Source organism: Terrapene carolina, unplaced genomic scaffold (genome assembly GCF_002925995.2).
Source record: "Terrapene carolina triunguis isolate 2854851 unplaced genomic scaffold, T_m_triunguis-2.0 Scaffold58, whole genome shotgun sequence".
Lineage (NCBI taxonomy): Eukaryota > Metazoa > Chordata > Testudines > Emydidae > Terrapene > Terrapene triunguis.
The window spans coordinates 106,365,328-106,378,767 of NW_020664409.1; the positions used below are offsets into that span (position 1 = coordinate 106,365,328).

The 13,440-nt window shown below is 47.7% G+C and overlaps 1 protein-coding gene across 3 annotated transcripts in view; it reads right to left on the bottom strand.

The window, feature by feature from the left end:
- Positions 1-13,440, bottom strand: part of PTP4A3 (protein tyrosine phosphatase 4A3) — a 119,293-nt gene that overhangs the window by 26,359 nt on the left and 79,494 nt on the right. For all 3 annotated transcript variants that reach the window (XM_024205655.2, XM_024205647.3, XM_024205649.3), the window contains 2 exons: positions 11,368-12,095; positions 2,737-2,829 (listed from right to left, as the gene is read on the bottom strand). In XM_024205655.2, coding sequence (XP_024061423.1) covers positions 2,737-2,829; positions 11,368-11,472 — 198 coding nt within the window. In that variant the 5' untranslated portion in view covers positions 11,473-12,095. The remainder of the gene's footprint in view (positions 1-2,736; positions 2,830-11,367; positions 12,096-13,440) is intronic.

Sequence of the window (13,440 nt, forward strand, 5' to 3'; positions counted from 1 at the left end):
GTTTGCAGATGATTTCCTTAATTACTTGCTCCATTATCTTCCCTGGCACAGAAGTTAAACTAACTGGTCTGTAGTTTCCTGGGTTGTTTTTATTTCCCTTTTTATAGATGGGCACTATATTTGCCCTTTTCCAATCTTCTGGAATCTCTCCCGTCTCCCATGATTTTCCAAAGATAATAGCTAGAGGCTCAGATACCTCCTCTATTAGCTCCTTGAGTATTCTAGGATGCATTTCATCAGGCCCTGGTGACTTGCAGGCATCTAACTTTTCTAAGTATGCTGTCTTCCGACAGCGGCCAATGCCAGGTGCCCCAGAGGGAATGAACAGAACAGGGCAATTATCAAGTGATCCATCCCCTGTTGCCCTCCGAGCTTCTGGCAATGTTGTTTAGCCACGGTGGCATTTTTTGATCCTCTTACTGTTTTTTTCTCTCTCTCTAATTTGGAGTATACATGGAGTTTGAGCCTCTATTATTGTGTTTTTCAGAAGTTCCTATGCAGCTTGCAGGGATTTCATTCTCGGGACTGTTCCTTTTAATTTCTGTTAAACCAGACTCTTCATTTTTGTGTGGTTCCCCTTTTTGAAGTTAAGTGCTACTGTCGTAAGTTTCTTTGCTATTTTCCCCCACACGAGGATGTTAAATTTCATTACATTATGGTCACTATTACTGAGCAGTTCAGCTATATTCACCTCTGGGCCAGGCTCCGTTAGCCACTTAGGACTAAATCAAGAATTGCCTCTCCGCTTGTGGGTTTTAGGACTAGCAGCCTCAAGAAGCAGTCATTAATGGTGTCTCGAAATTTTCTCTGCATCCCATCCTGAAGTGACATGTACCAAGTCAATATGGGATAGTTGAAATCACCCATTATTACCGAGTTTTCGGTTTTTGTAGCTCCTCTAATTTCCCTTAGTGTTTCACAATTACAGTCACCATCCTGGTGAAGTGGTCGTTAGTGTATTCCTACTGCTATACTCTTATTATTCAAGCGTGGAATTTCTATCCATAGAGAATCGATGGTACTGTTTGATTCATTTAAGACTTTTACTGTATTTGACTCTATGCTTTCTTTCACATATAGTGCTACTCCCCCTCCCTCCAGCACAACCTACCTTGTAATTTCTATGTATTTTGTACACTGGTATTACCGTGTACCATTGATTATCCTAACTCTACCAAGTTTCTGTGATGCCTATTATATCACTATCCTCATTTAATACCAGGCATTAATCAGTGCGAGGGGATATCATGACATCATCTGGAAGGAGAATCATTTCCCTCCGCTCCAGCTTCATGTTCCTCCTCGAGACTTCCATCCTCCTCAACAACACAGAGGCTGTCAGACTGAGGATAGGACTGCTCTACTATGTCCTGGAAAGTCTCCTCTATGTACCTCCCTGTCTCCCTTACTTCCTCCAGTTCAGCCACTTTGGTCTCAAGAGCCCGTACTCAGTCTCTGAGGGCCATGAGCTGCTTGCACTGAATGCACACATACGCCACCGGCGCACAAGGCAGGTAACCGTACATGCTGCATTAATGCAATCAATTGGATAGCCCCCACTCTGCTGCTGGACTTCTGCCTGCATTATTTTTACTCTTGCAGGGATGTGCGTGCATTTTGGATCTATACTACCATAACAGGGGAGAGATTTCGGCCCCAGAGTTCCTGGCTTCCAGTCCTGTGCTCACTCCATCCATCTCTCAGAAGTGGTAACAACGTATCTATTACAGTGGTATGTTCTCCCGGAGACACACGCGCACATTAGGAGATACCAGGCAGCAGCTGATGATGAGACACTGGGTTTATTCCAGGAATAGTCAATAGGTGGACGGCGGGCCAAATCTGGACTGCCAGATGCTTTTGAACTGACCGTGATCTTTTTATTTACTTATCATCACTATTGTTGTTATTTTTGTATTATTTTCTCTGGAGTCTGGACCTTGACTATACCTTGACCAAGAAATTTGGACCTTGACAAAAAATAGTTGGTTACCCCTGGTTTATTCCTTTCCCCTTTAAAGCGATCAGTATCTTTATAGCCTTTAGTCAGAAAGCAACTGAACGCTCCCATCATTTTACCACTTCAAGGAAGCTATAATAGCCGCCGAACGGAAGCGTGAGCTCCAAAGGCAACTGCTGGTTGAGAAGTTATTGGAAGGGTCTGTGATGGCAACAAAGCAAATATTTACAAATTTACAAACATATGGGAGAGACGGGGACCAACAGGTACTGCCTAAGCTTGGGCATCAATGCCTTGGGTAAAGAAAGGGCTCCCAGCGAAGGGATCTGATCCAATCATTCCCATCACAGGGTACATACGTCAGCACTATTACTTCAGGCTGTGACTAGCCATCTGGGCCCAATGCCTGGGTGTGGCCTGCCTCTTTCGGCCCCAAGTGAAAGCTGGGCTGCTCTGAACCCCAGCAGGGTTTGGCGTGGCCTTGGCTCTGCTGTGGTTTGTCGTTGGAAAGGGAGGATGTGGGCACTGTCTGGTAAAGCGGAGGTGGCGCTCGAGGAGAGAGGGTGTACGGTTACTCCAGAGAAGTAAGGAGAACCGATCTAGCCCATCTCCCCTGCACTGTAACAGGCTGGCTTCCGGAGGGCTGGCTGTGCCCAGATTCGAAAGCCTCCCGCAGCAGCTGGTGCTCACCCCCGAACTCTGGGAGAGAGACCAAAAGGGGCTACTAGAAAGGGGACACTCTGGTCAGGATCAACAGCCCTGAAGAGGCTACGTACCATTACTGTGATGCCATCCTTCTCCAGGGGAGTCTTGTCGTAGGTCACTTCGCAGACCCGCACTACCGTTGTCGCGCCGTACTTCTTCAGATCCTGGGAAGGGAAGGGGAGACCCTTTACTTACAGACACATCTTCTCTATAGCAATTCTACCAGAGGGCAGACAGGCACATGGCCTCTGTTCTCACCCGTGCTATTTGTGTGGCTTTCCTTCCAGATATAGACTCAGCCCGGCACTGAAACCTGTGCCAGCACAAATCACATGCTTCAGTGCCTTGCTGAGTCAGGACCAGGAGGTGCATGGTGGCATGCGCTGGGAGAGGTTCAGGGCTGCAAGAAGTTCTTTTACGGTCTCCTTTCTCCACATTTACATTCACGATCCCCTTAATCCTCCCACCAGCCCCTCCAACATGGCTTCCCCTGACCCCTTTCCAGTGTTAGCCCTGAAAACAAAATCCTCCAACACATACAATTGCACCCGTTATGGCATAGCTTGAATGTGGTCGGAGCACAAGCCCATAAAGCAAACCCCCCCAGCAATTCTGGCAGAAACCAACTCGCTGGGACCTTGGGCAAGTCAGCACCTCTGTGATGCTTTGGGGGTGCACTCAGACCAGTAAGGGGCTCTGTTAACACCTGCCCGGTAACCTCAGGTGCCCATACGCTGTTACTGAGCCCTGACACCAGCACCATGTCCACAGCATAAAGGTCTCCCCCGGCACTTTCATCACCCAGTTACTTCTCTGCAGGGTGACCCCAAAAGCCCTTCCAATTCTGAGTCTCCCCAAAGCTGTCTCCCTGCAGCATCCGGCCCCTCTTGCTGAACACTGTCAGAGGTAACACCAACTTCGATGCCTCCAAAGAGCCAGTCCATACAACAGCTTGATAGCTCAGCTGGGGTTAGACACGGCCCTTTAATACCCAGCACTGAGCTGGTTTGTGGTAAAACTTAAGTTTATTAACAAAGAACAGAGATTTGAGTGATTTCAAGCTCGCGTGAAAGAGATTCGAAAGGGCTACAAACAAAACCAAACCAGCACGCTTTCTAACGTCTACTCCTTAACTCCAGCCAGATATAGCTTCTTACTCACACCGAGTTGTTAGCATTCTCCAGCATGACTGGCTGTTCCAGCCAGGATCCACCCCCCCCGCTATGAAATGGGGATCGTGCCACAGGTCTGGCAGAGGTGCCGTGAAGATTCATTCACATTTGTACAATGAGGCGGAAGAGCTACGGAGGGGCTGTGTATTGGGATGGCGAAGCCTCCTTTTCCCTATGTAGGGAAATCTCTTTCTGAACATCGCTCCAGCAGGAACTTGGCAATGCGCGACCTTCCCGCGACTTCACTAGACGCTACGTTTCTCCACGTAAAGATGCGTGTCGGCAATTGAAATGTTTGTCAGCTCTGCCAACAATTAGTCTAGCGTGGATTCAGCTCGCTTTTTGTGGCAGGGCGGACTGTTCTGTGTTTATACAGCACCGAGCAGAGTGGGGCTTTGGCATACTTGGGGGGACTGTAACGAGTGGCCGGGTAGTTCAGTGGTTAGAGCAGTGGACTGGGATTCAGGAAGCCTGGGTTCTATTTCCCACTCTGCTACTGACCTGTCTCATGACCCTGAGCAAGTTACTTCACTGCTCCGTGCCCATTTCAGCTCTTCTGGGCAGGGAGCATCCTTCGCTCTGCGTTTGTACAGCACCTAGCCCAATGGGGCCCTGATCTTACTGGGGATCTTTAGGCATTGCCGTAATAAAATTAATAATAGTTACTGGCATCTAACCCTGCTCAGAGCAAGGCTCCATGACACTGTGGTCAAAGGGCCTGAGTCTCGCCTAAAGAGACTTGGACAAAAACCTTCATGTAAACAAGGTTTAAGAGGCAGACAAATGTTAAATCACAGGGCGTGAAGACAGAAAATCCGGTGTAGGCAAGTGTGGGATTTTTTTTTTAAGCTACAGCAAAAAAGGCTGGCCACTTTCACTGCTCCTTCAAGTAGTAAACACAAGCAAGGACATTTATTTTGAATCCAAGGAGGTATCCAAAAGCCCATCTTGTTGCCCACGAAACCAATCAACATCCACGGACAACATAACCAATTCTAGGAAAATGAACGGCTCAAAACAGCACGTTGGCTACGGTCCCAAGTGCTCAACAGAGCAATACCAGAGAGAGAATTTTTAGCTCCACGCACAGATAAAGTGAGCGCTCTCTCATCTGTCCTCGGCTACAGTGTGTTTCCGTCTGGCTCTGCGTGACACATGGCTTTGCCCCAAGTGATTCCGGTATGACTGCGCACTGCAAACGCTTCACCAGTTTCCCCCCGGGAATGTTTGCAGCAGACAGGAGACAACTGGTCCAATTAACAGGGCCCTGGATAGGAAGTCGGACCCGGAATCTATTCTTGGCTCTGCCACTGACCTGCAGAGTGACCTTGGGCAAGTCCCTGTTTCCTCTCGCACTCTCTGTCTTGTCTATTTCGATGACAAACTCTCTGAAGCAAGGAATGTCTCTTGCTCTAAGTGTGTACAGTGCTAGCAAATTGGGGCCCCCAATCTCAGGGTGGGGCACTAGGTGTATTATAGCAGCGTCTCGTTAACAATAATATAGTGAAGTATAAAATCTTGCAAGTTCCCTCCTTCCCCAATAAAACGCTCGCGGTGCATAAGAGCAGGGATCCAGACACACTGTAGAGGGGAGAGATGGAAGAGAAGAGCTACAGTACTAACTGGAGTGCAGACATGGGATTAACTGTCCCGCTGTACTTGGTTCTAGTGTGGCTTCAGCTGGAGTGCTGTGTCCAGTTCTGGGCACCACACTTGAGGAAAGATGTGGACAAACTGGAGAGCGTCCAGAAGATAACAACAAAAATGATCAAAGGTTTAGAAACCTGACCTACGAGAAAAGGTTACAAAATTGGGCATGATTAGTCTAGCGAAAAGCCGACTGAGAGGGGCCCCGATAACAGTCTTCAAATACGTTAAGGGCTGTTACGAAGAGGACGGTGATCAATTGCTCTTCATGTTCACTGAAGGTAGCCCCAGAAATAACGGGCTTAATCTGCAACAAGGGAGCTTTAGATTAGATAGTAGGAAAAACTTTCTAACTCTAAGGGTAGTTCAGCTCTGGAAGAGGTTTCCAAGGGAGATTGTGGAATCCCCGTCATTGGCGGTTTCTAAGCACAGGCTGGACAAACGCCTGTCCGGGACGGTCTAGGTTTATTTGGTCCTGCCTCAGCGCAGGGGACTGGACTTGATGACTTTGAGATCTCTTCCAGCCCTATATTCTATGATTCGATGATCCATCCTGTCTTCTGCCAGTGCAGTTATTGCCCGTAGTATATTCCTCCAGTGCTCTGTCCAGTACAATGTTTTAGCTGCTCAAGCAGTGGGGCTTCCACTGCATCCCTTGAGAAACATGCAGAAATATTTTGGTATAGACCGATGTATCATTGGGGGCGGGGGGAAAAAATCAGCCTCACTAGCATCTCAGAACACAAAAATGACCATCTAATAAGCACTATCCAGTGTGTTCGGCTTTCTATCTATTATGCTTCTATGGTCTCCGTCACCCCAGGATCTGAGCATCTCGCAATTGTGAATGTATTTATCCTCACAGCATCCTTGTGAGGTAGGGCAGTGCTCTTATCTCCATTTTACAGGGACAGAGAGACTAAGTGACTTTCCCATGGTTACAGAGGATGTCTGTGGCAGAGCAGAGAACTGAATCCAGGTGTCTCATGTCCTAGGCTTCCTTCCTAACCATTGGACCAAGCTTTGTCCCTTGCGCTGGAAAAGTGTGTGACCACACTGTGAACATGCAATTACCCAATGTTAGGTGCTCAGAGGACTGAGCAATTTTCTTCCCCAAATGGGGGCCAAAGTCAATGGTATTGTTTCTGTTTATATCAGGGCTGACTTTAGCCGTTAATGCTTTGCAGGTTCCTTACGATTATCACGGACAGTTTCACATCATCACTATGTTTTCTAACACGTGCAGGTGACATCTCCTGTCATGTTTTATTGCACACCCTGAACAGGTGTTAAAAAAAATAAACCTGACAAACAAAGCTAGTCGCAGCTCAAGAGAGATGACAGCTGCATCAGATTTCAGTACAGTAAGCAGTTAGCCAGTACGCGCTCACACACTTTAAGGACACGTACAAATCCAATGGTGCCAGATGTGAAGCCACTGATTCTTATGAACGTCAGCGCAATACACTTTTTAAACCACTGCCAGCTTGAAATTAATTTTTTTAACCTACTCTTGGTGCAAGTAACACTGAAGAGGACTATAAATAATGATTTCTTTATCCTTTGTGCATCTGACAGCATTTTGTGTAGTTAGTTTTACTGCTTTCCCTATATTTCCAGTCAGCGGGTCTATTTCCTGTGCTGTTTGATGCTTGTCTTTCACACAGCAAGAGAGGAGAGAAAACCCTTTTAATGAAATAGAAAAAGGTAATTGTAAAACCGCAAAATCTGGGAGGGGGACTCTGCGTGCGAGTAAAATTTGAAGCTACTTTAAACTCTTTTTGAAATGGACCTGATTTTAAAAGTTGACTGTGTCCCTTTAAGCAACACATACATAACAGGAGCACTCAGTATTGTAAAAGTGGCTATTAATACTCAACTGTAGGCATCAGAGCCTATGCCGAACACAGTAATAAAAAAGAAAAGTGACTTGATCACAGTCTAAGTGTCTACATGGGGAACAAATATTTGATAATGGGCTCTTCAATCTAGCAATCAAAGGGATAACACGATCCCTGGAAGTTGAAGCCAAACACATTCAGACTGGAAACAAGTCGTACTGTTTTTTTGTTTTGTTTTTTAAAACGGTGAGGGTAATTAGCCACTGGAATAACAAGTGTCATGGTGGATTCTCCCTCATTGACAATTTTTACATCGAAGTTGGATGTTTTTCTAAAAAACCTGCTCTAGAAATTATTTTGGAGACGGTCTAGGGCCTGTGCTATACAGGAGATCAGACTAGATCTTCACAGTGGTCCCTTCTGGCCTTAGATTCTACAAATCTATGAAAGTTGGGAGCCAGACTGCAGGCAACATGATGTGGAGGCTAAACTGCACACAATCCAACTGAACCCAAAATCCAACTGCATTTCAGTTTGTTGCTCTATGCCTAAAATAAACTGTGTCTAACCACTACTGCCCTTCTCACTTATGCAGGTGCAAGTCTTCAAAAGAAAGAATTTAGATTTGCTTTTACAACGCTGTGCAAAAAACCTCACTTCTGATGTGAGAGATTATCCTCTATAGGTTCCGGGTCCACCACTTGTTTCAGTTTCACTCACCAGTGCAGTAAGGATTTTGCAAATTACATAGGTCACCTTCTTGATCAACCTGGGAGTACTGTTGCTATATCCCTCAAGCAATTTAGTTGGATGCTACAGGTAGTCAGAGACTTGGTCCACTTCCAGCATGGCTTATCACCTGGAGCTTGGATTGGCCTGGAACTTCGATCTGACAAAACCAGCTAACGTACACTTTATGGGAAATCATCTGAATTGCTTCTTGCCTGAATGTGGCAAATCTACTCTCATACCAGATGCTTCACAAAGTTATGAGCAAACAGCGAACCCTAGGGAAAGGTTTATGGTGCTCTCCCTCCTCCCACCATGTCTAAAATGTTCCTCTTCCTTCTCCCTCCCACACTCCCAGTACCCGCCACCCTTCAAAATCTACATGGCTCACACCTGCTTTGGTGGGTCCTTTGCACATGTGAAAAGGAAGTCTCTAGTGTCAGCAGGTTTTTGCTTCTCAGGCTCTGAAGGGATTATTTTTTCTATCTGGAACAGTTTCTTCTTTGGCTGAAATGGGCGCACCAGCCATCTCCTGGGAAGAGCATCCTCAGAGCGTGTCTGTTTCCTAGTGCTTGACATACCGAACGGCAAGCCATTACAGCTGAGCATGCCAGCCCCAACTCATGCCTTTCCCAGGATGGTGCCAAGAAGCCTGAGAGGATGGTGAGAAGAGCGTGTCCAACGAGGTTTTATTTTATGCCACAAACATGGCTTGTGATTAGCCTCCTTATTTCCAACCTGTTGCAAACCAGTTGTTCAACGCCCCCTGCTTCAAGTCAGCTCTGCACGTGAAGAGTCCTGCGTACATGTCTCTTCACGCTGTGCTGAATTCTCAAAATTCTGTTTGTGCTGCTTCCCAGCTAGCAATGACTTAACACAGAGAGCACAGTTGACACTAACTCACATCGAACCAGTAAATAAAATGCTCTGTGGACTGTGCAAAAGAAAGAACAGTAAGCTAGATCTTACACCATGTTTCATCTGCTCTATAGGAATGCGCCACAGGTGGGCTGGTTTCGAATGGCAGATGAAGTTGGTTTGCATTTTAAATGCCTTGGGATCTTCTGGAATGGAAGATGCTGTATACATTTAAGGGGGGATATCATGTGTTCAATCAACAGAAGAACATGTGCATGTGAGCGAAATAAACTAGACTAGGCTCAGGTCTCCTTAGGAAAACTTAGCCTTTTACATTTTGACGACCACAGAACTAAAACGCTCTCCTCGGTGGAAGAACACGTGTGAAGCGGTGGATAATGCCAGACACACCACTTCTAATTTTACCACCCTGCACACTGCAATTACTTAATTTGCCAGTGGGATCCAGAGCCCAGACAGTGAGCTCATGAAGATTGTTATCTGTGCAGCATCACCAAAGCATCTCTGTCGCCTTTAGTCTGCTAAGCCTAATGAGGAACAGGAGCTGCCGAGCTGTGGCTGTGAGAATGTACTTTATAAAATTCCACAACTGGTGGGGGCGGATGGGAGGGGAGGGTGTGCGCGTCTGGACAGAGATGGGAGTTTACGCTGAATGCCATGGTGATCAAGTGCTATAACAAAGCAGTTTCGCACTCTGACTCGAACAGCAATACAGTTTGCGCTCCAGAACGTCTCAGTTCTGCCTCCAATAGAAGGTGAGGTACAAGACCAATGAACAAAGGGAGAACACAGCAGTTGAGATGTGTCTTCAATTCTTCTGAGGGGCCAGAAGGCTAAGCATGAACAGAGTGGCTCACAGCGATCTGGAAATGATAAACATCATGGATACCCAACCCTGAGATTTTGGCACGACAACACCTCCCCCTTGTCCTCCTGCAGACACAGCCACAGAAATATTTACAGAACAACGTAGTCAACTGACTGCAGTCACGGAGAATACAAAGAGAAACTTGAAAGTGGGAGCCCGGGTACACTAGACTGAGACAGACTTTCTCTAACGTGATTCTTGGATGTATACACAGGAGCTGTACTGATGCGACCCCTGCGGGAATACTGTGTCCAGTTCTGGTGCCCACAATTCAAGAATGATGTGGATAAATTGAAGAGGGTTCAAAGAAGAGCCACGAGAATAATGAAAGGACGGAAAACCTGTCTTGTAGGACAGAGTCCAGGAGCTCAATCTATTTAGTTTAATGGAGAGAAGGATAAGGGGTGACTTGATCAGTCTGTAAGTCTCTACATGGGGAACATACATTTGATAAGAGAGCTCTTCAATCTAGCAGACAAAGGGATAACAATATTCCGTGGCTGGAAACTGAAGATAAAGTCAGACTAGAAATAAAGCACATTTTTTTTTTTTTTTTTTTTAACAATAAGGGCAATTAACCATTGGAACAAGATTTGGGATGCTGATGGATTCTCCATCACTGGCCATTTTAAAATCGAGGTTGAATGTCTTTCTAAAGGATCAGCTCTACAGTAAGTATTACAGGGAGGTCCTATGGCCCGTGTTATGCATGAGGTCCAAGTAGATGACCACACTGACCCCTTCTGGCTTTATAATCTATGAATCTGGTCAAAGGCAACCCACTGTATCTATCTGTGGCTCAGGGCCTTTGTCTGGAAAATAGGCCTCAAAGGATCAGAGACTCTCCAAACTGCTGTGAAGACGGTGCTGTGTATTATGCACACTGAGCAACCTAGTGGTGAGTACTCGCAACGGGGAAAGCAGCATCCAATTTCAGATCCAGATATTACGAGCTCTTTTCCTCCTCGGCATGGGTGTTGTGCAAACAAGGAGCTGGGTGACAGGGTGCCCTGCACTCAGAACTGTTCTGTCACCCCAAATGAGTTCCCAGGTACTTGTGGTGAAAGGCTCTGGACTGACACGCCTGCAAAGGAAGAGCGTCATGGCCTGTATTACAGCACCACTGCTAGGCCCCAAATAACCAGGGACCATTTGTGCTGGGAGCTGGACATATACGTAGGGGGAGGCTGGCAGAGATGCTTAGAAGGCTGAATGCCCCATTTCCTTTCATTTTAAATCTCAGTCATAGATCTGAGTTGTAGTATAGAGAGTCCCTGCCAAAGACACTACAATCCTAGCAGATTAGGCAGACCAAGGGTAAGAGGAGACGTGGCAGTATTACTGGCCCCATTTTACAGATAGGGAGTTAAGGCACAGAGAGATTAAATGACTTGCCCAGGGGCACTTAGGCAGTTTGTTGCGGAGCCAGGAACTGAACTGAGATCTCCTAAGTCCCAGTCAAGCGACGGGCTAGAGTTGAACTGGTGTCCCTATGAGTTCAAACCTCTATATTCTATTACCAATTCCCCGAGCCACCCCCTCACCTTTCCTGCATTTCCTTCTTACCTCTATGAAGGTGCTGAGCGTGGCATTGGTGGGGTTGTGGGTAATCAGGAACCGCATGTTTTTGTAGCACACCTCCACAGGCGCAGGCCGATTCATACGGGCCATGGTGAAGTGAGGGTGGCAGGGGGAAATAAAGAAAGAAGGACGAGAAGTAAAAAAAAAAAACCTGGAGGTTTTTTTTGGGGGGGAAGTAATTTAAAAACCCCCCAACACAAATGTTGTGCAAATATTCCCAGCTCTTGGGAGTGTGTTAGATCCCCCAACACACACAAAAAGCCATGTGCTTGAAGCCAAATAATAATAATAAAAAATAATAATCTCCCTTTGTAGTGTCAGTTTCCTTTGGGTGTGCAATCCAGAGCCGCCGCCCTCCCTGCCTTCCGTGCCGTCCGGTTTCCTTGCTCTCTTCTCTAGAAAGGCCTCTGCATTGGGGAACCTCCTCACGTGCCGTTTCGCTCCGTCACGTTACCCCATCTGGATAGGTGGAGTACTTGGGAGCAGCGACGGGGGCCCGAAGCGGATCAGGCTGTGGCAGCAGCCAGCAGAAGTCCCTTGGCTGCAAGAGCCATGCACGGGAGATTTGAATGGTTAAACCCGAGGGCACGGACCCAGGGGCAGGCGAGCCGGCAGAGACCTTTCCTCAGTGGGCACAATGTTGTGCGTGGCAATATTCAAAGCTGCTCCCCGGCACCTCCATAAATCCACAGCCAGTCACCGGCAAAGAGAGCCTGGAAGGGAGAAACATACAGGATGAAATCACTTTGGGGTTGGGATCAAGTAAACAGAAAGCTATACCGGGCCATGTACTGCCAAAATTAGTAGGGGACGCAGCTGCTGCGTCTGAAGCCAAAGCCTTTTTCCACCCCAGCCCCGAGCAAAACACTTCAGGAATTGTCACACTAAGGGCCAGCTAAGGTGGACGTAATGAGATCAGATCAACTAACAGCAAACGCTCGCAATAGAAACCAGGCAGGCAAGTGGCCGGGCAGAGGGCTCCTTGCCAGGATGCCTGGGATCCATTCCCAGTTCTGCCCTTAGCAGGTAACCTTGGGGAAATCACTCTGTCTATTCTCTGCCTCTGTTTAGCAATAGGCGCGCCATCGGCCCAGGTCTGACGATGCTTTGAGGCTGAGCGACTGTGACGTGTGTTTGTCGGGTGAAAGGTGTTAGAGGAACACACAAGATGCACTAGTCACCCTGTACATCCTCTGCAAACCCTGCTCTCTCGCGATTGTGCCAAGCAGAGAAACTCGTGAATGGCTCGTCTTCTGGGAAGGCCCATTTTCAAATATTGCTAGCCAGCTGCCCGTCCCGGTGATGGGTGGCTGAGCTCTAGCACGGCCCGTTGGGATACCCCACGGGACGGACAAACACAGACTGAGCATCCACAGCGCTCAGCCAAGTAATTATCTGCTTGGAAAACATTCACCTGCTATTTGACCCGTGAGCGCAGGAAGCAGCTCGACAACGAAGACACCCGTCCCTTCAAAGAAAGGCTCCTTCCCCTCCCCGAGCCTGACAGCGCGTGCCTGATGGCGGGTCTGGGAGGAGAGGGCTAAGAGTCCAAGGCCCAGTACTGGAAATGCTCTCCCCCTCCTGCCCAGCACCCAACACATGGATCTGCGAAGCCAGAGCTCAGCTCTCTGAACGGTGCTAGAAGCCCGACCGTGCTCTGGGAAAGAAGCAGGGTGGCGTTCTCCCCATGGTGCACAGGCCCACACAGGTGGGCAACTGCCTCTACACCACCTGGGGCTTCCTTACGACTGGCACACACCTCATTGCCACAACACACTGCAATTGGCTTTCACAGATGCAGGTGGAACCACACCGTACCCTGCTGCTAACGGCACGTGGGAATCGAGCAGCAAGCTCTCCTAACAAGTTGGGATCTGGTCCGATGATGATCACAGCACATCCTTACCCTGGTTGGATTGGCAGGGTGATGAGGGGGAGTGTCCACTGAGAGGGCGGAGCAGCTCACTGGAAAGGGGGCTTGCATTCATCGGCTTAGGGTACGTCTTCACTACCCGCCGTATCGGCGGGCAGCAATCAATTTATCCGGGATCGATATAT